This window comes from Arvicanthis niloticus, chromosome 11 (assembly GCF_011762505.2).
Source record: "Arvicanthis niloticus isolate mArvNil1 chromosome 11, mArvNil1.pat.X, whole genome shotgun sequence".
NCBI lineage: Eukaryota > Metazoa > Chordata > Mammalia > Rodentia > Muridae > Arvicanthis > Arvicanthis niloticus.
This window is the reverse complement of record NC_047668.1, coordinates 325370-352870: the sequence shown is the minus strand read 5'-3', so window position 1 is coordinate 352870 and position 27501 is coordinate 325370. Positions and strand designations below refer to the sequence as shown.

The window sequence follows — 27501 nt, the reverse complement described above, 5'->3', positions numbered from 1 at the left end:
AAGCCTGGTCTCTGGAAGCCTATGGCAGCTCCCTCTGTAGTGGCAGCACCTCGGGATGGAAGCTAGGGACTGTGATGCAGCCTTGGAGCCAGGGCCCCCTGCTTGTTCCTGTGTTGCCTCCTGGTGGGCTATGGTCCTGAGGAACCTGAGGTAAGTGTGGTTGGGTCTATCACTTTCACAGCTCCCTTGTCCAGTTCTAGGCATGGGTAAGGCAGTTGCTGGGGCCATCCTGTCCAGAACCCGTTTATAGTTCACCTAGGCGTGGAGGGCATTGAAGCTTTAGGGTTGGCTTTGGGGTAAGGGGACTTTTCACATCCTTGCTAACTCCTGAGTTCTTGAAGATAGCTTTATCCCAGTGTTCAAATCCTACCTAGGCCAGAGAGGCAGACAGGTTTGACTTTTCAGAAATGTATAAGGGCTTTGGAAATGAGACTTCAGAAAGATGGTTTCTCTTGTCTGCTCAATTTACAACTCTACCGGATGAATTTAAATATTACTAATAATAGAGGCAGCCACAATGTATGATGTGCTGTAATCGGAGGTGCAATCTTTTCAGGTCAAAGGCCTGTGTAGGTGGAGAAAGATCCCTGGCTCATCAGGTATGGGTATCCACATGTTTGTTTAAATGACTGGCTGAACTTCTGGGTGTATTGAAATCACTACGTATGTATGGGGTTACCTGTGTAAATTCTTAACATTCTTTATGACTGAAAATGTCTGTTTGTCATGGTCTTTTGTTTGTTTTTCAACATTGTCTTCCCATGAGTCCATGGTCTGATCAGTCACCCTCACTTCAGTCTTGTTGGCATTGGAGCCAGGTACTGGGTTTGAGGCAGTGGGCTCAGGAGATGTGTGTATCCGGTTTGTTTTGTTGATATTGGTAATCTTGTTACATTTCTTGTTTCTGTTTTATTTTATTTTGTGTTAGTTACAGAGTATTCTCGGTTCACAACTACACATAGGAGATGTCACTATGGATTGCCTCAGGGATGACTACCAACAGGGATCTTTGCTGTGGTATTCCCCGCCCCCCCCACCTCCCCCCAACTCCAACACAGTGCAGAGGTTGGAGAGTGGGTGTGTCATCATATTGGTTCAGTTACCTATGCTGTACCCCTTGACATGAGAATCCCCCCACCCTCCAGTTCTCTATAACACCAGTGGCTGATGGTTCAGCCCTCACAAGGCAGGAAAGAGCATCTCATAGGTAGACAGTTAAAGCTACAGTTCATAGTCCTGGAGAGCCGGCCATTTTGCTGAAAACAGTTGTTGACAGGATCCTCTGCTGCATGCATCACTAATTAGTAAAGAGTAAGACTCAAGAAATGATTCCCAAAAGAATGGCCTACTGGTGCAGTTCTTCATCTGAGGCACAGACCCAGTTCCAGCCTCCAGATTTTTACTGTTTTTGGATTCCCCAGTATTCTCAGGGCGCTGACCATGCTCAGCCCCATATAGCACTGCGCCTGAGGTGATGTGGGGTGAGGCGGAAGGAGACCACTTAATCAGCCACTATCTGCAGTGACAGAGTTTTAGTATTGTCCTAGTTTGCTTCCTTCCATTGTGCTAAAACGCCATGACCTACAGCAAGTTGGGGAGGTAATGATTCATTTCATTTTACAGCTTAAGGTCCATCATGATGAAAGGTTAGGGCACAAACTCAACCTGGAGGCAGGAGCTGAGACAGGCCATGGAGGAATGCTGCTTACTGACTTGTTTGTTCATCCTGCTTTTAGAAGTATGTAGGTCCACTTGCCCAAGGATAGTGCACCCTTAGTGATCTGGGCCTTGCCACATCAATCATTATTGATCAAGAAAATGCTCCACATAGTTGTTTACAGGCAATCTTTGTTTGTTTGTTTTTCAGACAGGGTTTCTCTGTGTAGTCCTGGCTGTCCTGGAACTCACTCTGTAGACCAGGCTGGACTCAAACTCAGAAATCCACCTGCCTCTGCCTCCCAAGTGCTGGAATTAAAAGGTGTGTGGCACCACTGCCCGGCTGTTTACAGGCAATCTAATGGAGATACTTTCTTAATTGAAGTTCCTCTTTCTAGATAACTCTAGCCAGTGTCAAGCTGATAAAAAACCTAACCCAGACACGTTCCCGGTTAGTATATTTATTTCAAAAGTTCATCTGATAAACTGGGCAGTGGTGCCACACACCTTTTAATCCCAGCACTTGAGAGGCAGAGGCAGGTGGATTTCTGAGTTCGAGTCCAGCCTGGTCTACAGAGTGAGTTCCAGGACAGCCAGGACTACACAGAGAAACCCTGTCTAGAAAAACAAAAAACAAAAACAAAAACAACAACAACAAAGTTCATCTGCTACAGTTACTACCTACGGTGGATGGAATGATGAGAGTAAATCCTAAAATAGAAAAATGTAAAATATTCCCAGGAAAGATGCAAGGAGGAGGAATGTTGGCAATCAGGCACATCAATGGACAGCTAGAACTGACTTCACTACAATCAGGCATCTTTATAGCCAGCTCTATAGGCACCTAGCGATGAGATACGTCATCTCTAGCAGCCCAACAGGCATTCCTGTGTATGTCCCTTTGTACATGGCCCCTGTCGCATGTGCCCTTGTGCATGCGCCACGGATCCAATAAAAGCCTTGGTCTCCTTAGCCCCTTCTCGCTTGTCTTCTCCCTCTTTCAGAGGCTGCCTCTGTTTTTCCTCCCAATAAATCTCTCACGTGAGACCTTCTACATGGTATGATTTGAGACTCACCAAGTAGTTCTAATGAAAACTAAAGGCTGTTTTCCTCTTAACTTGGCTAGTGAACTAAACCATCACGTTTTTGCCTCAACGGGAGTAAAGAAAATGGAAAAAAAAAATCCCTGTGCTTGCAAAACTCATGTTGATTAATTTTCAATTATAGTTAAAACATAAATAAGTTAAAGGATGAAGCCCTCATATCCCCACTGGTTCCTCCATTGCTACTTTCTCCCTTGTAAAGAAAATGCATCTATCAGTCTTCACCATATGGGTTAGCAGATACTGACTGGGCTTGGCCCTGTGCTAGACAGAGAGGGATATCAAAGAAGCTGTGTTATGCTACATGGTTCTTGAGATCTGGCACATAGTGGAGTAGATGAGCAACCAAAGAACAACCAAGGGTCAATCTGAGTCTCTGCTCATGAGTAGGGAGGGCAGAAAGGAAAAGAGGCAGAACCATGGAGGGAAGGTAGGTATATATAGGCTTTGTCAGCAAGAAATACCTGAGTGCATGCAGGGTGCAAAGAGATGGATCCTGCTGGAGGGGGTATAACCCAGTACTCCTTCTTGATCAGCACATGTTGGTTGTGTCAGTCAGCACATGGGATGGAGGGAGGTACAACATATCTTAATATTTGGGATAGTTGTCTGGCTAAATATCATCTGATCTGGGTCCCCAAAAGCTGGCTTGTGGATGCTCTGGACAGGAATGGGTCGTTCAACATAAGCTCCAACAAGTTTTCACTAGGACAAATTACCCAGCAAGATCCTCTGGCCCCTGTGAGGCACCCTGTGTTTGCAGCTGTGGCTGATCAAAAGGCAGGTGAAAGAACACCCAGGTTCCAAGGTGGCTGTTTGATGTGGTCAACCTATAGCCAGGACTGGCCAGAAACTATATCCTCTGCTCAAATCAGGTCTGTTAGCCACTGGTGACTTTTGATCCTCTACTGATCTATGGGAAGTCAAATTGACAAGCCCCTCATTAAAAAGAAGCACCTTTGCATTATTGATGTTGGGGGAACAGGTCATTCTTTTTTTCCTGTAGAGGCTCTCACTGAAGCGCCTTGAGCTATTTGAGAAAAAGGTCCTGTATAAATTATTCCTTTAAAAAGAAAGAAAGAAAGGAAGAAAAGAAAGAAAGAGACATATTTTCTTCCAATGCCTCTGCTCCCCAAGCAGACAGACCTTCAAAAGGTAGCTTAGCAGGAGACTACCCTGCCTACCTTCAAAAGATAACTTAGGGGGTGCCCGGAAGGCAAGGCAGGGATGCTGGATGCAGGGATGCAGAGACAGTTAGCAGGCTCGCTAGAAGGAAGCCTGCCCTCACAGACTCCTGCTCCCTCTGCTCCAGTTGCCTTGATCTGGGGCTCAAAGCAGAGCCTGGGGCTGGGATTTTCATCTCTAAAACAATGCCCTGCCCTTCCTGCTGACTTCCTGGAGGTTTCTTTAGAGTGTTATGAAACAATCCTCTTCATGTCTTTCTTGCTGGTTCTGTGGGTAGGCAGTTGCCCATTCGTGATAAATTTATTTGAGGAACTACTGGTTGCTTGGAGCTTGCACAGTTTTTTCCAGTTCTCGTAGACACATCTAAAATCCATGATTCATAAGGTCTCTTCAAGCATCTTTTAGATATAGATAAGTGCTTTGGTTTTTAATTCATCAACACTCAGGGAGTTTAGCAGTTTAGCCATTTCCATAACAGAAGGCTCCTGTAATACAGGGGCAGAAAATGGGGGAAGAAGCTAAGGAAGAGATTCTGAGATAGGATGAGGGGACAGAGGAGGAAGGGAGCATAAATTACCATTCACTGGGAGCAGAATTTTGGAACTTGCATTGTTGTTGTTGGGGTTCTTTTTGTGGGGTCCTCTTTGCATGAACAAGAAACACATAGAACTCAATGGGTCTGCGACATCTTGTTGGAGATGAGGGCAAAATTCTGAGATCAAGCAGACTTGGGGACTGTGACTCATTGTGACCTTGGGAAGGAGGGAGTCCTGACTTTTGACACTCCTCATACACAAAGCAAGATGATAGTAGTTACCACCAGGTAACTGGTATAGCAGAGGGATCAGGGCAATCATCAAACAACATTACAGTAAGCAATTAGTGCTGACCAGTTACCACAGGGAAAAGGATTTGCATAACAAGTGTAACAAGTGATGGGGACATACTTCTCAAAAGTAGGACCCAATCTTGAACTTCATGAAAAATGTGGCTCCAGACAGAGGTGGCCTTAGTGGACAGTCACCATTGGGCTGCCATGGCTTTTGGCTTCAGGTGTGTCGCGAACCCCCCACGCTTGGGCACCAAACTGTTGCGCTTACTGGAGCCCGATGTTGGACGCCAAACTGTTGCAGCCCGTACTGCCCGTTCCGGTCCGAGGGTCAGGGTCTAGCGAGAGAGAGAGTGGGGATAAAGGGGAAGAGACGCGAAGAATGGAGACAAGACAGAGATTCTGATCAAGTCTCGTTTATTGAAGGGAATTCTGAGCTATTTATAGGCTTTTGCCACGTGCCTTGTAGGCGCGTGGATACCACGTGCCTTGCAGGTGTTGATATGACGTAAGCCTTACAGGCATCTATAGCGTGGACAGCACGTGCACCGCAATGCCTTGCAGACGTGGATAGCACGTGTGCCTTACAGGCATGTATGGCGTAGATAGCACGTGGACAGCACGTGAACTGCAATACCTTGCAGGCGTGGCCACCACGTGCACCTTGCAGCTGGGGGCAGTAAACAGCAACACAAAATATGTGGGATATCAGAGTGTGCTTCAGCTGTTGTAGGCTATTGAAAACCAAATCTTTCGTCAGGGTATATGGTTCCAGATGGCTGCAAAGTTGATCTAGCCGCTTTCTGCTAAAGTCGGCTCCCAACAAGGTGTTTGTGCTGTACAGAACAGTAAAAGAAAGATGCACGGGCCCAAGAGCCACTCATGGTGCACATACATACGTACTGGCAACAAACACAACACACACACACACACATACACACGGAAGATGCCCTGGCTCTAGCTCTGTTGAAGCCCCTTGGGGTTCTCTCTTGTCCCTGCTTCTCATAGGTCCTTCTTCTCTCAAAGGTGGAATCTTCTACCACAGGTTGCTTTCTGAGACTCAGCCAGAAGGATGTAGTTCTAGTGGCTGCACACTCAGAGCCAATGGGGCTATGTGCTGAGAAGCTGTTTATGTTCAACGTTGGGGTCCAGTCTAGGCCTCCTAGCACTGTTCACTCAGATGCATGCTCATAACTTCCCTCTCTGTTTCAGCCATACTTGGCTTTTGCAGGGACCGTCAGGGGCTGTGTTTAATGGCCTTCCTTAGCTGGGCTGCCCCTCAGCGCTACCTCACACAGTTACATGTAGCTGTATGAGGGATTTTGCTTACATGTCAGGGTTAGCCTCTGGAATTGGATTTGAATTGTTGATATTGTTGTTTTTCTGGACAGGACTTCTCTGTGTGGCCCTTGCCATCCTGGAACTTGCTCTGTAGACCAGGCCTGCCTCTGCCTCCTGAGTGCTAGGGTTAAAGGCACCGGAGCTGGATTTAAATTGTAAGAGAAAAACAAACCAAGACAAACCTTGGGCTGATCTTGAAAAGCTTATTCTTCAATATTTTGCAGGCTTTTCCCACGCTCCTGCTCAGCACTCCAGCAGAAAATCGCTGCTGAGTATAGAAGCTTCACAAGTAAATCTCTCAAGGAACACATTTTCCCTCCGCTGATGAATATGCTGATATATTTTAATTTTTGTAAGTATGTACTCGTCATAAATATTCCTGCAGAAATTCTCCCCAATACAGAACTCACTGCTCTTATAGTCTCCACACAAGGAAGACACATGCTGCAAAACCCTGGCTAGACTCACATGGTCAGAAACCTACTGTATTGTATCCAAACTGCTATAAAATGTGTGTATGTGTGAATATGTGTGTGTGTGTGAGTGAGTGTGTGTATGTGTGTATGTTTGAGTGTTTGTATGTATGTGGGTGTATATCTCTGTGATGTTCGTGTGCTCATGTACCTGTGTGTGCCTGTATGTTTATATGTGTATGTGTGTATATGAATATGTGTGCATATGCATATATGTATGCATGTCTTTGTGTATGTCTGTGTATGCATGTGAGCATTTATATATGTGTGTGTATGTATATATATATGTGTATGTATGTGTGTGTGTGTATATATATGTATGTATATGTGTATGTGTGTGTATATGTGTGTGTGTTCGTGTTGGGTATTTCCCATCAGTCTTCCCTTGCTGAAGACTGGTTCCAGATCTGGCTAGTCTCAGTAGTTTACCCAGAGAATGCTATATTTTTCTTCCCTGTTGCTGAGATTTTAGGCTGGCTGCCATGTCTGCCTGTTTTTTTATGTGGGTATGGTAGGTACTAACTCTTGTTCTTATGCTTGTGTGGCAAGCAAACATTTTATCCACTGAAGCATCACCCCAGCCCTCTGGTCATTTTTCTTAACCTGTATCAGTTATAGAAGTAAGAGAAGAGAGAGAGACACACAGAGAGAAACAAAGAGAGACAGAAACACACACACACACACACACACACACACACACACAGAGAGAGAGAGAGAGAGAGAGAGAGAGAGAGAGAGAGAGAGAGAGAGAGAGAATAGAGAGAGATTTGTATAGAATACTGGGGCCCTAGCTCTCAGTGTCATGCCCTCTGTTGTATTCCAGTACTAGCTATATTTTGCTTTATAGTTAATGATAATGACATTCCCTGTGAATTTATTTTTGTCCTTTCTATTTACCTTTTAGGAGAAATGATTTCTTCTGCTCTTAGCTCGAGAAAAGGGTGAAGATTGCATAAGCTCTTCTCTTGCTTATCGTGCAACTTAGAACTAATTGCTTACAACAGTGGCTCTCAACTTGTGGGCAGCCCCTTTGGGAACAGACCAACCCTTTCACAGAGGTCACCTAAGACCATTGGAAAACATAGATATTTACATTATGATTCACAACGGTAGCAAATTACAGTTATGAAGTAGCAATGAAATGATTTTATGGTTGTGGGTCACCACAATATGAGGACTGTATTAAAGGCTCACAGCATTAGGAAGGTTGAAAACCACTGGCTTATAAAGGTGGAGCTTTTTTAAAAATGGCGATGAACAGACATGAAGCCTGATGCTATGGGCTGACTATCATTTCTGCCTTACAGTTAAATGTCCCCTTCTTGTGGATTTAAAGAGACCTGAGACAAAGATTGCTCACACAGTGAACTTCTTCCTCAGGTCTGAGCCTGGGGTGTTGCTTGGCATCTGGTGAGTGAGCTGACTGACACTTTCCTAACTCGGGTTCATATATGCTTTCCTGACATGTACATGCTTTGTTCACTGAAACATCACTCCAAGCCCGTGATCCTTCTGCTTACCTGTATCAACTATAGAAAGAAGAAAGAGATGGCTAGACACACACACACACACACACACACACACACACACACACAGGCACATAAACACGGGGGGTGGGGGGGAGGAAGAGAGAGAGAAGAGCAGGATTTCTGTTAGAAGAGCAGAGGGGAGCAGGGCTGTACTGCCTGCCTGTGTAGAACCTGGCTGTCTGTGGGAGCTTCTAGAAGCTGTTCCACACACTTTTCCTTTTATTGTGACAACCCCCCTGCTTCATTTTGCTTTAGACTACAAAGTCTTTCAAATGGCATTTTTGGTTTCTGGTCCCACCCTCTTCTGCCTTACTCCATCCACGCATGCTGTCATCCCTCCGATCCAGACACTAACTCCTTGACAAATGATTGTGTGTCTGTGTCTTTTATCCGTGGACTCAAGGGAAGCTGGGAGGGGGCTGGTAGTGGCCATAGTTGCTGGTTACTTCTATCTCCCACCTGGAAAAGCATGTCCTTACCAATATCGATTTCTTATCTCAGTCTCTCCCACCTGCCCTAAACCTTAATGGTTAAACTCCCCTGACCACTCACCTATAGGAGCAGCCTGTGTGGCCACTTTGTTTTGAGATCTTATATGACTCTTATACTTGCAGGTATAATCAGGAGGTTCCTGGGGTACCTTACAGGCTTCCCTTCAACCTCCCGACTTGTGCTCTGAAGTCACCATTAGTTAGTGGTGGGAGAATGCTGTCTGCTTTACTTTACATTGTGATAAACACTATGACCAAAGCAACTAGATGAAGAAAGGATTTATTTCATCTTTCAAGGTGCAGTTCATGGTTGAGGGAAGAGGGCAGGAACTCGAGGTAGAACCTGGAGGCAGGAACTGCTGAAGAAGCTGTGGAAGATGGCTGCTTACTGCTTGCTTCTAGGATTACATTCAGCTGCCTTTCTTATTCAGTCCAGACCTAGCTGCCCTAGGGATGGCATTGCCCACCATGGGTTGGGCCTTTCTCCGTCAACTAGCAATTGAGAAAACACTCCGCAGGCATGCCCACAGGTCAATCTGATGGAGGCTATTTCTCAGCTAAGGCTCCCTCTTCTCAGGTGTGTCAAGTTGACAACCAAGATTAACCATCATGTTGTTGAACATCTTTAATTGTATGTTCAAAGTTGTTATGTGCTTGTATGCTGAAACCCAAGCATCAAAACATAAGATGCTATTGAAATGCATGAGTGTCATAATAATATATTAGTTACAGAGAGGAAAAAAAAGGATTAGCTTGGGTTCATGTTTAAATTCTGGGTAAATAAATATCTATTCTTGTTTACTTGTTTCAACCTTTGTCATTGTTGCCATTTCAGTGACTTGTGGCTAAGAACTGCCATCTTGGAAACTTCTTAGAGACCAAAGTTAGAAGAATTAAAGGTGTAAACAGTTAACTCGCCCCATGTGGGGTGCTGGGGTCGCAGTAGCAATTTTTCTCAGATATTTTGTGCTCTTAGATTACATTATTAGCTTATGCACGTGTTGCTTACATAAGACTTTAAAAATATCTTTAAAGTATGTATATACACAGCTGTTGTTTTTGATACATAATCTCTCTCATAAATACATGGAAAGGAAGTACTTTTCTGCTCTGCAGTATAGTAAATCTCTCCTTACTCCATAGGCACACAGTCCCCAGCTGCCGGGGGGAAGAGGCCAAGGGGAAGTGTCGATGTTGGTATGAAGCAGCTCTCAGTGATGGGAACCCGATTATTATTTATCTCCATGGCAGTGCACAACACAGGTCAGCATGTCTGCTTGGTGTGTCTGTCTGTCTGTCTGTCTGTCTGTCTGTCTCTTTATTTATCTTTGAAAGATTAGGAGCATTTCTAAGCTATGGGAGAGTGAAGGCAGTTTTCAAACTCAGACACACCTTTGTCTGTTTCTACTCCTTAGTTGAAAGGTGAAGGTGTTTTGGCAAACACAGTCTCTTTAAACAAGCAATCTGAATATAGAATGACATGGGTCTGTTTCTGAACGGGAGGGAATAATAATTCTTCTCGAACGTCCATCTCGATTTCAATGAAGCCACTGGTTTCTTTACTCCTCAAGATTATTCAAGATAATGGATTGAATCAAAATGGAATCAGTTGTTTTTAAACAAAGAAGAACTAGTGCTAGCAGGCTGGAAGTGGAGGGTATCATGGCGGGTGTGTGTGTGTGTGTGTGTGTGTGTGTTTCTCATCCATATGTCTAACAAGAAGAACCGTGAACAGAAGACTGGCCAGAACCACCATGGCCTTGCACAAAGGCCACTGGGACCTCAGATTATTGTGTGAAAGAATATTTATTTGCCTATCCACTCTCCCCTTAGCTTCAGACTGGTGTGCTCTCATTCTTGTTGCTAGAAATAATTGTTTCCAAATGGTTTCATGCAATCTTCCTCATGTAGCCTGTAAAATATCCCCCTGTATTGCTTTGAATATATGCATAAGCTTTCTATGTGACACGCATTCCTGTTGTAATGCTTGCAAGTTCCAAATAGTCTCCAAATACTCCATGAATTGACAGATCCATGGGTGGCTGGCTGGAAAAGGTCTAGGAATGTGTTAAAGGGCAAACAAAGAGCAATTTCCACATTGGTGGTCTCTTCCGGAAAATGACAGTATAGAGTCCATTAGTTATTATTAATTCCATTCATCAGAAGCCTGACACCTGAGAGAAGTCACTGGGGACTCTTGAGCACAGAACCTGGGGACTCTGATAAATTCCACTCTAACATATTCATGCCTGGGTCTCTGTGGTCCCTGTCTGGCATTGTCACAGAGCTGGCCTCCCAGAAGCCTGTTGTCCTTTGATGTGTTGTCAAAGCTTTCCCTGGCCCAGATGATTGTCAGTTGGGAACTGCAGGACTGTTCTGCCTGGGGGAGGAGCAGGGTAGCACAAACCCAAGATCTCACTTATGTCTGTGGGAGTGGGGGTGGGGCATTTCAAACCAAGTGATGGGCTCATGAACCTACCCACTGGCTACCTTGCCTGTGCCTCTTTGCCTGTCATTTTCTGTCAGGTGATGGCTTTGTCAAGTCTTGCCTTCTCTCCAGGAGTGTGCCTGCTCTGTTTTGGAATCACATTCCCTGAGATTTTTTAGTGAAACTGAACAGTAGTCAGCCTTGTGTAACGTTGTTCTGATTTATGAAGTTGGACAGTGTTACGGTAGTTTATTTAAAGGATCAGTAGTCTATACCACCATGCCTGTGCCTCCATGTGAATCTGAAACTGTACTCAGGTGATTCAGATTCCTGGGCCGCACCATCCTCAGCCTCTGCACTGCAATATCAGCTTGCAGCCAGCAGGGTACTGAGTACTGAGTACCAGTTCTCAAACAGCAAGTCTCAAGAGATTTGTTAATGCACCCAAATCAGTGTATTTAGGCATGGGAGAGTCAAGTAAAGTTGTATATAAAATTTGAAATGTGGCTCCATTTTGTTTCTAGGAAATGAGTTTATTGCTGTAAATAGATGCTCTGGGAGTTCCACAACTCACTCACTGAACAACTTTGGCTCTAAGGCCATTTTTTTTCTTAAAGGGATTTTCTGTTGCACAGAACTCAGAGGAGATGGGTTATAGTACATTATTAAAAGCTCCTGTTGGGAAGCCCTGGGGAGACCAGTGCACCCAAAGAAAGGTGGGGGTGGGGCGGGTGATGGTTTCATCATTCAATCATCTGCTTTGACACAGGCGAGCTGGCTTTGCCACTAAGAAACGTTTATTTTTCTCCTGTTCTTTATTCTCTTAACTAAAAAACAAAACAAAGCAAAAAATGAAAACAAAACTCAAAACCCAAATAAAGAAACAGACCAGAGTTGTTAGGCCAGGTGTGGCCCCAGACTCCTTTAATGCCAGCACTTGGGAGATGGAGACAGATCTGTGTGAGCTCAGTGAGGTCAACTTTCAGGGCTAAACAGTGAAACTGTGTCTCAAACAACAACCGAACTAAACAAACAAATCTAAAATGGAAAGAGGGAAAGACTGAGTCTGATCGATGCCTAAGAGTGACTTTTATTGAGTTTGTCTTAGTAGTTCCTAATTCTTGTGTTTTGTTTTTTTTTGTTTTTTTTTTGTTTTTTTTTTTTCCATCTGTCTCTCTCCTCTACAGGGCGACTCCTGTGAGAATTAAGCTGGCACAGGTATGCCTGAGAGGCCACAGGGAGTGTGTGTGTGTGTGTGTGTGTGTGTGTGTGCACTTCCATGTGCAGGAGAATAACTCTGGGCCCCCAAACCCTTTCATGAATTTGGTCTCATTTCCACAAATCTTTTGAGTCTGTCTGGACAGGTGATTTGTTTTTAAAGACAAAGATCTTTATTATCATTTTATTTCTTCCTTTCTTTCCTCCCTCTCTTCCTCCTTTCCTAACCCAGTTACCTTCATTTGAGTTCATTCTCCACTGGTCTTTTCTCTCTCTCATAAAAAAACTTTGATACCATTGTTGTACCTATATACAAATTTTTATTGCATGCTTTAACATTGTTTTATAAACATTTTTTATTTTCTCATTTTTTTGTTATGTAACCCTGACTGGCCTAGAAGTTACTATAGAGCAGGCTGGCCTTGAACTCACAGAGATCTGCTTGCCTCTGCCTCCCAAGGTGCTGCAATTAGGCTCCTATCCCACACTCAGTCCTATTTTCCATGTTTTTAATGTAGGGTCACAATTACCGATTTAAAGGCTATACCTTTTCCAGTTCATTCATAAGTAACTGCTAACTAGCCCACTGATATTATAATAAACTTCACTTTTATTTTCCTGGAATTTACTTCAATACTATAGCTACCGAATACTTATGGCATCTATTTTGGTTCTCGTGCCTTGTTTATTTTCCCAAGAGTAAATATTGGGGGGTAAGGGTTGTTACTATTATCCTTCCTCAATGTAGGATGCTATGAGCTACACACGGATGGGTCTACCACATCCCTGGTATTTAGTTTCTATGTGTTGGCTAACTTTTTGAAGACTGTGTAGCCTGGCTCAAACAGAAAGTTCCAGTTAGTTCCTTACTCATAGTTTGATCTGAATGTTGAAGATCCCTGATGGGGTGGAGCCACGCACATCCCCTGTAGTAGGAAGGCACAGTACATACCTGCACACAGGTCGAGGCAGAATCTTGGCTCTGCCCATAACTACCTGTGTAACTTCTAGCTAGTTAGTCTGAAGGCTCACTTCAGTTTCTTTATCTACAAAATATATCTTTAAGAATATTTCGTCTTTGTATATTATTGTATTTCAGTTCATTTAAAATTGCACTTTTCATATTTTTTCTTTACTTTCCTGGGACTAGGCAATGATTTCCTATATTCAAGTGGCAATCTCTTTATTTTTTAGTTGAAAGTATATCTTTTATCTGAGCATATTCAAGATAAAGCACCTCTCCATGATGTTGTTTGCCTCACCCCACACTCTGTGTAGTGTTTTATTATCAGAGAGATTCATTCATTCATTCATTCATTCAGGGTGTGTGTGGTCTCAGGGATGGAGCTCAGGGCCTTGAGCTTGCAGGGCTAGTGTTCTACTGCTGAGCCACACCTCCAGCTCTAGAGATGCCTAAATGAAACTGTGATATGGAGTCAGGTGCATAAATACAATATCTATACAACCTTCCAGCAGCCCTGAATATTATTTACATATTTGAATGTTTAACAAACAGGCTAAGGTTGTATAGCTGTTTCGTGGCAGAGTCCAGATGTGGGTGACCTAGGCTGCTTTCCATCTTTTGCACAACTTTTACCTCTAGATTTAAAAAATACAGAATCTTTGTGATTCTGGGGTTCAAATCATGCGCTTTGAACATGTTAGGTATGTGCCTTACCAGGGAGCTATATCCCAGCCTTTCATTACAACTAGGAATATAGATATGTTGCTGAGGAGTCTTCTCTGTTTGTATCTTCTCATTTGAAATGATAACAGCTCATGTGGTATACAGGTGCTGAGTGATGGCGGCTTCCATGTCTTGTCTGTGGACTACAGAGGTATGTGTAGAGAACATTGTACAAAGATGTGACAGGGCATGGGGGGCAGAAGGCTTTTGATGACTCCTTGGTTTGGAGCGCATGATCCTGCATTTGTCTCTTCTTGCTGCCAGGGTTTGGGGATTCTACAGGAACACCCACAGAGGAGGGACTAACCACAGATGCTATTTGTGTCTATGAATGGACCAAGGCAAGAAGTGGTAGAACTCCTGTATGTCTGTGGGGCCATTCTCTGGGGACAGGGTAAGTGCAAACTCAAGACATGTCCTGTGGTGGCTGGGTCCTTGGAGGGGTTTTATGTCTTTAAAGACACAGCAGGCAGTAGAAGGGAAGCCAAACTGGGACACCTCAGTTATTTGGTTTCTCACTCCAGAAACAGTAAGAGCCTGCCCTGTCAGTATGCCTGCTTGTAAGACACTCTCCCCACAAGTCCCTTAAACTTCCTGTGTAATTATGATGCTGACCTCTATTCTGGAATAATTTGTGAGAGCATTAAATAATAAGACCCTTACATTAGGGCCAATTCTGGGAAAAATTGTGTGTCTATCTGGATTTTCTAGGCAGACAGTCCAGAGCTTTTCCATCAATTGCTGGTTCTTGGGTTGTTGTGGCCACAGCATTCGCTTGACTGACATGTTTCACACACATGCTGTCATTGTTTTACAGAGTCGTAACAAATGCTGCGAGAGCACTAGAGGCAAAAGGTAATGGAAGACTCCTGAGTGGAAGAGTTTTGGCTTGAGGTAGAAAAATATAAAGCCAGGAGGTTCTGTGAAATTTGTGTATACACTAACCATAGACCCCTGAGGTGCCCCAATTTTGAAGGATTTTTAGCACTGTAAGTACAGCTATTACAGGCTGTGAAATTAAGAATAAATACTAAGAAAAGAGCTAAAATTACTTCCTTGGGTGTGGTAGTGCACACCTATGATCCCATTGCTCAGGAGGCTGAGGCAGGAAGATCTTGAGTTTGAAGTAGCCTGAGCTACATACCAAGTCTTAGTCTCAAAGAGTCCTCTTCCGAAAATGATGTTTTATTTAAATGATAGGACAGGAAAATAATATATTCTGCAATGATAATCATAGTCACACTGGCATCTTGTTGGTGTTTGTCAGAGTTCTGAGTGTATCATGAATCGAGTCTGAAAGTGTAGCTTACTTTCTTGCTTTCTCACTGGTTTTATGAATTTAGAATCTCTATGAATAGATGTGAATAGGGCTAAACCATTTGCTTAAAGATTAAAAAAAATAGGGTTTACTCTATGTATAGAAGTGTTAGATAAAAAAAGTATCCTAATGCTGCTATGGAATTTTTTAAAAGCTTATAACCAATTGCTTATGGTTTTGTTTTGTCTGGCCATTGCTTACAGATCCTTACTGCTAAATATGTGTACTTTCATTGAGAAACATGTATTCTTTATCTATCCATCTGTCTGTCTGTCATCTATCTATCTATCTATCTATCTATCTACCTACCTACCTACCTATCTATAAATCAGTCTATATAAGTCAGTCAGTCAGTCAGTCAGTCAGTCAGTCAGTCAGTCAGTCTGTCTGCCTGCCTGCATGCTTGTTGATCTCTTTTGTCTAAAGACAAAAATCCTGTGTGCTTTTCCTGATACTCAGAGTTCACATGCTTCCTCTAATGCCCCTGTGCAGCTGCCCACAGACCGTTGTCTAATTCTGTGTCTCTCTCTCTTCCCTTTCACCACCCCTGACTTCTGGCAGCTGTGCAGACTGCCTAAGCTGTTTTTCTCTCAAACTCCAGTAAAAATACCCTTGGACTTCAGGGGTTTTTTTTGTTTTGTTTTGTTTTGTTTTTTTGTTTTTTTTTTGTTTGTTTTTTTTGTTTTTGTTTTTTGAGACAGGGTTTCTCTGTGTAGCTCTGGCTATCTTTGAACTCACTCTGTAGACTAGGCTGGCTTCAAACTCAGAGATTCTGCCTCCTGAGTGCTGGGACTAAAGGCATGTGCCATCAACACTTGACACTTTTTTTTTTTTTTTTTTTTTTTTTAATTTGCAGTTGGGCATTGAACTCAGAGCCTCAGGCATGGTAGGCAAGTGTAACATCACTGATTTACAACCTCGGTCTTTGTAGACCTAGTTATTTTTGATTGCATAATAGCAATTACTTTTAGACAGTGATAAATTGAGAACTTGGGGTGATGTTCTCTTCTTCCAGGAATACTCTACATTTCTCCTTCAAGGCATTTTGGGTGGGATAAAGTCGCCATGAACCAATGAGAGATCAAGTTGATATGGAGCCGCCCTCAACCTTCATCAGTACTGCTTTATATCTAATGCACTGTTTCTCCTAGAATGAAGTCCTTTGAGGTCACAGCCAAAATGCATAGAAGTGGTCTGGAGTCTCCCCACCTCCTTGTCATACCTTGAATAGTTAGTAATTGTGTGTGTGTGTACGTGTGCACACTTGTGCACAAATGTGTCTGCATGTGTCTGTATGTGCATGTGTACACATGTCTGTGTGCGTATGTGTGTGTGTGTTCTTTGTATGGTTGCTGGGGATCTGACCTCAGATCTTCATGCTTCTATGGAACCCCTGTTCCAGCCGTGCCATCTCCACAGCCCCCTGAACAGTAGTACTTTTTGTCCTGGTTGTGTGAGAACAGCAATAATTTTCAGTTTTAATTTTGAATCCTGTCAATTAAAATGAAAGCATTTAGAGCGGTGTTTCTCAACCTTCCTAATGGTGTGACCTTTAATACAGTTCTTTATGTTGTGGTGACCCTCTAACCATAAAATTAATTTGTTGCTGTAATTTGCTTCATAACTGTAATTTTGCTAGTGTTATGAATTGTAATGTAAATTTTTGTGTTTTCCAACGGTCTAAAGGGTCATGACCCACAGGTTGGGAACTATTGATTTAGAGTTTCATCAGTTTGTGGGGAAAGACAGCTTAAATTCTTTGGGCTTTTCTCACTTGGTACTGGTTCTAAAAATTCTCAGAGATCAGTAGTCCTCAGGTACCTTCAAATACACTCGCATGCACACACACACACACACACACACACACACACACACACACACAATACATACATATATGTCATACACACACACTTGCAAATACACATACACACATGTACATTCACTTACATATATGCATCTATGCACACATGTGCATATAGTGCATATTCATTATACATACATACACACATATACATACCCTTCTGCCACATACATTTTCTATGTGCTCTCTGAGCATTGAGGAAACAACTCAGTCAGCCTCTTTCTACATGGAATAGTTTGCTTTTGTATGTTCTCCGAGCCCTGGAAGTCTTGTAGTCTTAGTAGAAGGCAGGGGGTTTAATTATCATGTACATAGAGATACTCAAGAAGGAGAGGGCTTGTTAAAAAATTATATTCTTGAGTTGGAGTGGTGCCTCAGTATAGCTTCAGTAAAGCACTTGCTATGCTTAATGAGTTCTATCCCCTGAACCTCTGTGAAAAAGCAAGGCATGGTGGTGTGATGGTGGGATATTAATTTACCGATTTATTGAGACAGGGGCTCACTATGTATACCAAGCTAGACACCACTCACAGAGATTGGTGCCTCTGCCTTGCACAGCCTGGGATCAAATGTCCAAGCCTCCATGTCCACTGTGTTGGTATACCTCTAATCCCATCACTGGGGAAGCAGAGGCAGGAGGATTACTAGAGTTCACTGGTCAGCCAACTTAGTCTCACCAGCACATTCCAGATCAATAAGTGACTCTGTCTCAGTAAACAAGATGGATGGTTCCTGATGACCTACATCTGAGCTTGACCTCTGACTTCTATAGTCATGTGTACACATGTGCATGCATGCTTGCGTATACATGTGCAACCACATGAACATGCACATGCGTGCACACACACATTCTTAGTCCCTATCTCATGTACTCTGTAGGATTCAAGAGCTTGCATATTGAAACATTTCACAAATGGTTTTGATGTAGGCAGTTCATATACAAGACCTTGAAGACCCGCCTTATCTAGGGAAGGTGGTGTTTTGGTATTTAAAGATGAGAGTTAACTCGTTAATTTTTTTACTTTATTTTTTGTTTTCTAGGATGTCCAGCTGATGCCATTATCTTAGAAGCTCCATTTACCAACATGTGGGAAGCGACTATCAATTATCCTTTGCTAAAGGTGAGTCCCTCGTTCCTCTTACTCTGTGTCCAGGCTGTTGGTATATCCAGGCGTTTATGAATAGGGTTCATTTCTTTTTTTAAAAAGATCTATTTATTTATTTTATGCATATGAGTACACAGTAGTCTTCAGACACACCAGAAGAGGGCATCAGATCCCATTACAGATGGTTGTGAGCCACCATGTGGTTGCTGGGAATTGAACTCAGGACCTCTGGAAGAGTAGTCAGTGCTCTTAATCTCTGAGCCATCTCTCCAGCCCAGGGCTCATTTCTTTAATGAGCTTCATATGTTCCTGAGTTGTTCTAGGCTTGGTCAGTTTACTACCAAAGGCACAAGTGTCTGCTCTAACAGTGGAACCAATAAGTGAAAGTTTTATCCCCCCCACTAATGAACTGTATATATTTATATTTTATTTTATATAACTTTTATATACATGTGTTGCTGAAGTGAACACACATTTTATAATTTTAAAACTCATTGGATATAGATTTACCATGGTAATTATCCATTTTGAATTGAAAATAAAATTTTTACATGTTTCAGCTTTATGAATACCAGCCATAGCTCTTACGTTATTTTATCATAAGGAAGATTCTAAAGAAAATGCTGTTACATAGTACTCCAGGTATAGACATCAATCTTTTCAAGAAAATGAAACAAGATGAATCTAAAATATTTATCATGCAACCTTCCTGTTATCATTATTATCATTATTATTTTTTGAGATAGGTTTCATTTCATAGCTCAGACTACACTTGAAATCACACTGTGTAGCACAGGCTGGCTTCCAACAAATGACAATCCTCTTGTCACAAGCTCCCAGATTTCTGGGATGACAGCATGAGCCACTACATCTGGCTCATTACCCTTAAATTTACAGTTTTTTTCCAGGCCGGATTCAGTTGTTTATAGTCATGTATACACAATAAATATGAGCAAATGACTACTTAGCACAGGAGTTTGATGAAAGGTTTAGAGGAGATACAGACAGAAATTTTAAATTATTTGATGCAATAGGACATCATAGGGATTATATATATATGTATATAAATTATATATATCATATATATGATATATATATGATATATATATATCATATATATATATATATATATATATATATATATATATATATATATATTTGGTTTTTCAAGATAGGGTTTCTTTGTGTAACCCTGGCTGTCCTGGAACTCACTCTATAGACCAGGCTGGCCTCGAACTCAGAAATCCGCCTGCCTCTGCCTCCCAAGTGCTTGGATTAAAGGCATGTGCCACCACTGCCCAGTGTATTATATTAATATGTTATATTAATATATGTGTATGTATATATATATATATATATATATATATATATATATATATATATACACACACACACACACACACACACACACACACACACAGTTTTTTTCAAGGCAGTGTTTCTCTGTGTGGCCTTGGCTGTCCTAGAACTAGTTCTGTCGATCTGGTTGATCTTGAATTCACAGGGATATGTGTGCCTCTGCCTCCTGAGTACTGGGATTAAAGGTGTGCACCCCTGTGCCCAACATAATCTAGTAATTTATTTGGGGGATTTATTTTTCAATGTATGCTTTAGGATATATTCTACCTAAGCCCTTCTGAATCCCATAAGTTTTGAAATATGTTTTAACTGTCAGCTTGTTCGAGGGTTGGCAAAGTGCTCACTGGGTAAGGACACTCACTGCCAAGCCTGATGTATTATTTACTATTTTATTGCTGAGTAAAATACTAAGACCAAGGCAACTTACTTTAAAAAGGAGTTTACTTGAGCTTACAGCTTCAGGAAGTTAGAGCTCCATCTGTAAGCACAGAGAACAGTGGGAACGGTATGAGTCTTCTGAAAGCTCAAAGCCTGTCTCAAGTGACACACTTCTTCCAATAAGACCACACCTCCTAATCCTTTCCAAACAATTTTACCATGGTGGCAGGTGTGTGTGTGTGTGTGTGTGTGTGTGTGTGTTGTGATGTGATGTGTATTTAAACATATGAGACTGTGGGGACCATTCTCATTCTGATTTCCTATGTTTGATCCCTGGAACCCACATGATGGATGGAGAGAACCAACTCTTACAAGTTGTCTTCTGACCTTCACATTTGCACTGTGGCATGAAAGCTCACGCATGCATGCACATGCACATACACACCACACACACACACACACACACACACACACACACACACACACACTACATATATATGCAATAAATAAATATTTTAATTACTTAACTATCATTTAGTTAAAATATTTTATAATATCATTGTGATTTCTTTTTGACCATATAGGAGAAGTAAGAGTACTTTTCATAACCCCTATATATTTTGGGAAATTATTATTCAATGTGTTGTTGATCCCTTTCTTGACTCTACCATGCATAGACCATTTCTTAGACTGTTTCTATTGCTGTGATAAAACACAACTAAAAGCATTTTGGGGAGGAGAGGGTTTATTTTATCTTATGGCTTATTCTCCCCACTGAGGGAAGTCAGGGCAGGAACTCAAGGCAAGAACCTGGAGGCAGGAGCTGAAACAGGGACCATTGGAGGAGGGCTATATTATAGCCCAGAACTCCTGGGCTAAAGTGATTCTTGCCTCAGCTTCCCAAGTAGGTAGGACTACAGGTGTGTACTATTACACCCACCCAGGTTCTCTTGATTTTAAAGTTTAATTCAATTTTACATGGCATAAAGCTTACAGATGGTTGTTGACATGCAGTGATAAACCCATGCCTGGATCACACCTCCCCTGCTGGGATGGCAGCTTACCAGCACAGCACTGTGGGGTTTGGGATGTTTTCAATCCCATGGCTCACTGACTGAGTGCTGTAGCTGACTGCTGCTGTCTGGCAGTTCCATCTAAGATCATCTCGCTGTGGTTGGTCCAGGGAAGTATCACCAGTTAAAGTACTTACAGTTTCTGGTCAATAGGCTTTTCTTTTGCACCTTGGTAATGTTTAACATTGCAAACCAGGAGCCACTGATGTAATGAGTACCTCAAGACTTAGAGGGATACTCTCTTCTAGTATTTCACAGTCCTTAGGAACCCTGGCTCTGGCTGCTGACTGTCCAGGTTTAATTTTCTGAATTATCACTCACAGCTGGGTAATCTTGGGATTTTTTTTTTTTCTTCTCTAGTGGCCTCATCTATAAACTGGGATAAGAAAAGTTTATTCAAATGTGCTGTGACAAATTAATGAACATACATATATATGAAAAGCAACTACAGTTGTACCTGCATAATAAGCACTCAGGGACTAGAGCTGTTCTATCCACGTGTGGTGCCAGACCCTGATCATTCCTGCTGGGTACGATACAATAAGCGTTGTGACATAGGGGAGGTAGAGAGCGGCTCAGGTCTTCCACCTCGTGCTCTGGTTGGAGAAGTAGGGTGTGATGGAAGCCGTGAGTGACCACAGTGATCCGCTCCATCTTGTGGAAGGATCCAGATGGATTTGGGCTCAAATCTAGTCTCTGCCCCTAGTCCTGTATGGCTCCCCCAATCCTGCTGTTGCCTAAGCTGGTCTGTCCTCTAAGTTTCTCATTAAAAAACATAACTGTGGTTGACAATGGCAAATGCACAAGACTGTTACCAAAAAGCCAAATAAGATACTGCATGGGATGTACCCAACTTCCAGTAGGATAGCAACAATATCTGTTCCTTCTTCCCCTTGTTCTGTGTCAGAGTGGGCTAAAAAGAGGATTACAGAAGAAAGTGGGAGGCAGGAAGACCAATTAAGAGCATGCCTCTGTAGTCTGGGCTGTGGGTAACCATATGACCTTTTAGTCTCAAAAGGCATCTCCCCTGGTAGGAAGTGAGGAATGATGGGAGGAGATTGACCTGGGTCTGCTTTCTTCTTACTCCTTCAGAATTTAAGACGAATTGCTAAAGGGTTTCTCTTATTGAATTTTTCTCCCATGAGAAACCCTAGGAAAGGGGTTGGGGGAGATTAGGAGACAAAGAAAAGAAAACAAACCTAGTAACCCTGACCTTAGTATAGAAACAGAGGGAGAAGACAGAGAGGAGAGGCAGTCTTCGGTGGCCAATCCACACCTGAAAGCAGATCATCCCCAGAGAGCTGAAAATGTACAGGCCAGGCAGATCCTAAGCATCTGAGGACTCTCAAAGTTAAGAGAGTCCTTAAGTGGCCAACAGGAGTCTTCTTCCTGGTGCTGGCCTCTCTGTTCCATGCTAGTAGGTGAACTAAACAAACTCCCCATAGAATTGTGAATTCCTTTCTAGAAGATCAGAAAAAAAAAATAACCGTAACATTTAGGAAGTCTTTAGTCTCTAGTAGCACATTTCAGTGGCAGGTTATAGGCCCAATTTTCATGATAGTCTTCTTTTTAAAAATTGGGAAGCTAGGTGAAACAGTCCACTGGGTTAAAGCACCTGCTGCTAAGCTTGTTGACTGGAATGTGATTCCCCAGAGCTCACATGGTTGAAGGACACAACCAGTTCCTACAAGGTGTCCTCTGAATGCCAGGTTCACATGGCATGTGATTGTATGCCATGAAAAGGGTGACACTGTGTCACAGGGAAGGTTGAAGGCAAGACGTCCACTAGGCTGGAAAACATCATCTATAAAACTGCCCTGAAAACACACATACAAGTAACATTATACAGATTGAACAGGATATTTAGGAACATATACGTTTTACATATACGTATACATATATGTATACACACATATGCATATATGCATGGAATAACAATTAGTGAATAAAATCAGCCATGAATTTGAAGGAGAATGAGAGGAGTTGGTAAAAAAAAAAAAAATGGAGAAGGAAAGTGTGACTCAGCTGAGACCTGCTGAGGCAAAACCAGATATCTGTGGCTGCTAGAAAGGCAGAAAGGTTGTCATTTTGATGAAGTTTGTACTATTCTAGAAGCAGAAGGCAGCCAAGTCAGACAGAGGCAGCAAGGTGTTTAGTAAGGAAAGGTTGGGGACAGAGGCAGCCACCCATCTCTGCAGGGCCTCAAAGGTCAAGGTGTTCAGCTCAATCTAAGCATCCTTGGAGGGTGTTAAGCTAACCAGTGCTAGGATACAGGAGGGGAGGATGGAAGCTGGGAGCTGCATCAATCCAAAGGCAGAGTGGTGTGGGCTGGCCACAGTGTAGACAGAGGGCAATTTTCGATTTGGGATTCAGTTTGTGGGTGTGGGAAGGTGGGAGGTGGGTGCTGGGCAGGGCTCCTGGCCTCTGCCCTTTGTTCTAAGTTATAACAGAAGTCTTTAGGGATTCTGAGCTAAATTATGTGATGACATAATCACTGCACCGGGAGGTGGGTTCAGCTCCGACTCTACTTACTGCAGATTGACAGTAGAGGGGAAATTCAGCATGTGGAGAATGACAGCTGTCACTGGGTGGTGGTGACATACACCTTTAATCCCAACACTTCAGAGGCAGGGTCAGGCAGATCTCTGGAGCCAGCCTGATCTACAGAATGAGTTCCAGGATATCCAAGACTACCACAGAAACCCTGTCTTGAAAAACCAAACCAAACCAAACCAAACCAAACCAAACCAACCAACCAAACAACAAAGATAGTTAATTGTATTTAGTGTCCTGTGGCCATTATCAAAATTGGAAATGTTTTTAAAGTAAACCATGTTCTACCATTTAGAGTGTTCAAATCTTCTAAACCCAATTATCCTCATGTCAAATACCCTCATCAGAATGTGCCAATCTAAATGCTGTTCCCTAAATAAACTAGTTAATTCTATTTGCATAAGAAGCAAATTTTAGATTTTGTGTGTTTCTGCTCCCTTGCCAGCAGAGGAATAGTGTCTGTCACGTGCATGTGAAATGAAGTAATACAGAAAGATACAACTAAATGTTAACACTGGTTATCTTTGATGCTAGAACTGATATGTGTGTTGCTTCTCTGCTCATTTCTGTTTCCCCCTTCCAAACTCCTCATTTACAGGAACTACTTTTCAAGATTCAAAAGTGTTTTTCTAAAGTTTAGTGTAGTTAGAGAGTGGCTGTTCTGTTGCTATTTAGGGTTCACACAGTGAGAAGCTGTAGCAGATTGTATGGGAAGGTTGTTGAGATCCTGCAACATGTGTTCTAGACAGCTGTGGGGCAAACATTAACATCTTTGGTTTTCCTTTTTTTTTTTTTTTTTTTTTAAATAGATTTACCAGAAGCTTCCAAGATGTTTAAAAATGCTTATGGATGCCCTTAAAGAAGACAGAATAGTCTTCCCTAATGATGAAAAGTAAGCTAAACAGTGTCTGCTCTAACTCTTGAGGAACTGCCATGGTGGGAACCCAGGGCATAGGCATTACATCTCTCTGGGTTTTGTGCTGGTTCTAGGACATGGGCATTAGATTTGGAGTAGGGTTTCTACACATTTCAGGATCTGCTGTTGTCCTTATGTCTGAGTCAATGCTTTCACCGAATCTGTGCTTTCTCTGATGTCATAAATATTCATTCATCTTTATAGACCCCGTGAAAGGCTGCTAGGGTCTAGTCTAACTATCTATGGGGGACCATTCACTGCTAGGTTTTATCCCCAAGTAGCCCAAACCCATGGTATACCAGCCAGCTGATCCATAGATACAATGATTAGAAATAATTTAAGAATGTTTCTAGCCTTTCGGTGGTGGTTGCACACGCCTTTAATCCCAGCACTTGGGAGGCAGAGGCAGGTGGATTTCTGAGTTTGAGGCCAGCCTGGTCTACAGAGTGAGTTCCAGGACAGCCAGGGCTACACAGAGAAACCCTGTCTCGAAAACAAACAAACAAACAAACAAACAAACAAAAAAGAATGTTTCTAAATAAGCAGTTGTTACTATATCCTTTTTCCTATTTCAGCATCTGAGCTTGCCTTCTGAACAGTAACCTCTAGTGATGAATTTGGAAGGACAGGGAAGTGTTTGAGTAGGGCCTGAGGAAGTCTTTCTGCATGTCAGGGACCGTTTGTATTGCCAAACTGGGCTAAGCAGGTGGGATGCTCATCCACAGGTGGCCACTCTCTATTTTTATAGGGAGAAGTAAATAAATTGCTACCAGAGAGACTCAGCTTCTCTGGTGGTTTTGTGATTTTTGAGTTATTTTATTTCATACCATTTTAAATATTTATTTATTTTAATTTCATGTGTGTGGGTACTTTGTGCATATTGTATGTCCGGTGCCCAAGGAGGTGTCAGATCCCCTGGCACTGGAGTTACAAATGATTAGGAACTGTCACATGGGTCAACCAGAAGAACATCCAGTACTCTTACCCACTGGGCCATCTCCCTATCTTGTAGGCTTTTAATTAAAACACTTCAGGTATTACACAGTGCAGTAGAATGAAGAGAAAGATAATGTCTACTAGCAGAACACAGTCAATCATTTTAATGTGTAGTTTGTGAGTTAATTCAATTCAGTTGTATGAGCAAATGAAACAGGGGAATGTGGATGAGGATACAGTGGTTAGCAGGTGAAGTTTTGCACACATAAAGCTGTGACTTTTGGAAGGAAAAATTTATTTTATTTTATTTTTTGTGCTTTTGGCAAACTTTATGTGTCACTAGAACTGTAACTTAAGAGCTTAGGTTGAATTCTCAAACTGGGCGTTTCTCTCACATCTGCTCCTAGTGTGAAGTTTCTGTCGTCCCCGCTTCTCATCTTGCATGGAGAAGACGACAGGACAGTGCCTCTGGAGTGTGGAAAGCAGGTAGCCCAAGAGCTCTACCATTTCAATCAAGCTGGCCCTTGATTGGATCGAAGAGGTCTCTGACATTAGAGCGGATCCTCTATATCCCTAAAGAGCCATGTTCCCTGATCCAAACAGTGAGCATCAGCGTCCTTAGCTACTTAGTTTAAAGGAGTTTGGGGTTGGGAGTAGACCTTGGTCTCTCACCTGGGGCCTGTGGCTAAGTGAGACTCCCATGTAACCTTTAACAACATTTTCCTTTAAACAAACCTGTGCTGGAGCCCATAACAATTCTCTGAGCCTCTGCAGTGAGATGTGCTCAAAGGGAGCACGGGCTTCATTAGTGTTCTCTATTAGTCATAGGCATTCTGGTCGGCAGCTGTAGAAACCGACACCTGACAATCTGGAGCGTCCCCCAGCCTCTGACTTGATGAGAAGCTCCCCAAGTTCCTTTCCCTTTCAGGAAAATCAGACCAGGAGGTCTATGGCTGTGTACAACTTTGTACTTTTGACTCTTGCCTTTGCAGCTCTATGAAATTGCACGCAGTGCCTACAGGAACAAAGACAGGGTCAAAATGGTTGTCTTTCCTCCTGGCTTCCATCACAACCTTCTCTGTGAAAGCCCCATGCTGATAAGAAGTGTGAGGTGAGAATGCTTGCTAATTGTGACCCTTCCCCATCCCCCAGCTGCAACAGTGACTAGGCAGTGCTGAGTTAGTAGCCCAAGTGTGAGCTGACCTAAGTCCTTTTTCTGCAGAGACTTCCTGAGCCAGCAGTGGGCATGAAGGCTGGGACCAGCTGAAGCCATTGAGACTTTCACAGGTCACCTGCCATTTGAATAAACAAAGCTGTATGGAAGGTTCTGTAGTTTACCATTGGCTGCCTTGAGAATCACGCCAAATCCTCAATGTGGAGCATCAGAATTCAATGCCCACCTATGAAACCTGCTGGGGATATTTGTAAGGTGGATGCTGGTGTATGAACTCAGTGTATGCCCCCAAGCTCCTGTGTTAAAATTTACTTATCAGAGTGATGGTATCAGGAGCAGAGGCTTTCAAAAGTGGAGATCCAGGCTCTTATGAATGGAATTAGGTCCATGAAACACAGGTCTAAAGGAGTTCTTTCTGTTTCTTCCATCGGGAAAGGACAGGATGAGAAGGTACCATAGGAACCAGAAAGTGGCTCTCACCAGATACAGAGCCTGTGGGCCTCTTCATCTTGGACATCTTACATCTCCAGAACTGTGAGACTAAATTTATGTTGTTTGTAAGTTATCTGGATTAGCACCTTTTGTTATAACAGCTTGAACAGACCCAGACAGCGGCCTGGAGCTTGGATTCCAACAGTAGTGTAAGAAAGAAAATATTTTACCTTAGTTCATTTAAATGGCATTAAACAGTTCTAAGCAGTTTTCTAGCATCTGGATTATACTTTTAATGGCTATTTTATTTATTTACATTTCAAATGTTGTCCCTGCCAGTTTTCCCTCCACAAACTCCCATCCCTTCCCCCTACCCCTCTGCCTCTATGAGGGTGCTTTCCCCCATTCCTGCCCCACAGTTCTAGCATCTCTTACATTGGGGCATTGAGCCTCCA

At 42.7% G+C, this 27501-nt stretch overlaps 1 protein-coding gene across 1 annotated transcript; it reads left to right on the top strand.

Annotated features, from left to right (window-relative positions):
* Abhd12b (abhydrolase domain containing 12B) lies at positions 1-27454 on the top strand. Its single transcript, XM_034514577.2, has 13 exons — positions 1-150; positions 6339-6466; positions 7895-7997; positions 9751-9870; positions 12223-12253; positions 14046-14091; positions 14205-14334; positions 14758-14795; positions 18161-18240; positions 24398-24480; positions 25848-25926; positions 26433-26551; positions 26663-27454. Exons 1-13 carry the CDS (start codon positions 56-58, stop codon positions 26688-26690), a joined length of 1080 nt encoding a protein of 359 aa, XP_034370468.1. The 5' UTR covers positions 1-55; the 3' UTR covers positions 26691-27454.
* Positions 27455-27501: the final 47 nt, after the last annotated feature.

Coding starts and splice junctions, on each gene's coding strand:
- Abhd12b (XM_034514577.2), top strand. CDS start 56: ATGGAAGCTAGGGACTGTGATGCAGCCTTGGAGCCAGGGCCCCCTGCT. Junction 9,871..12,222: donor CATGGCAGTGCACAACACAG/GTCAGCATGTCT, acceptor TCTCCTCTACAG/GGCGACTCCTGTGAGAATTA. Junction 25,927..26,432: donor CTCTGGAGTGTGGAAAGCAG/GTAGCCCAAGAG, acceptor TTGCCTTTGCAG/CTCTATGAAATTGCACGCAG.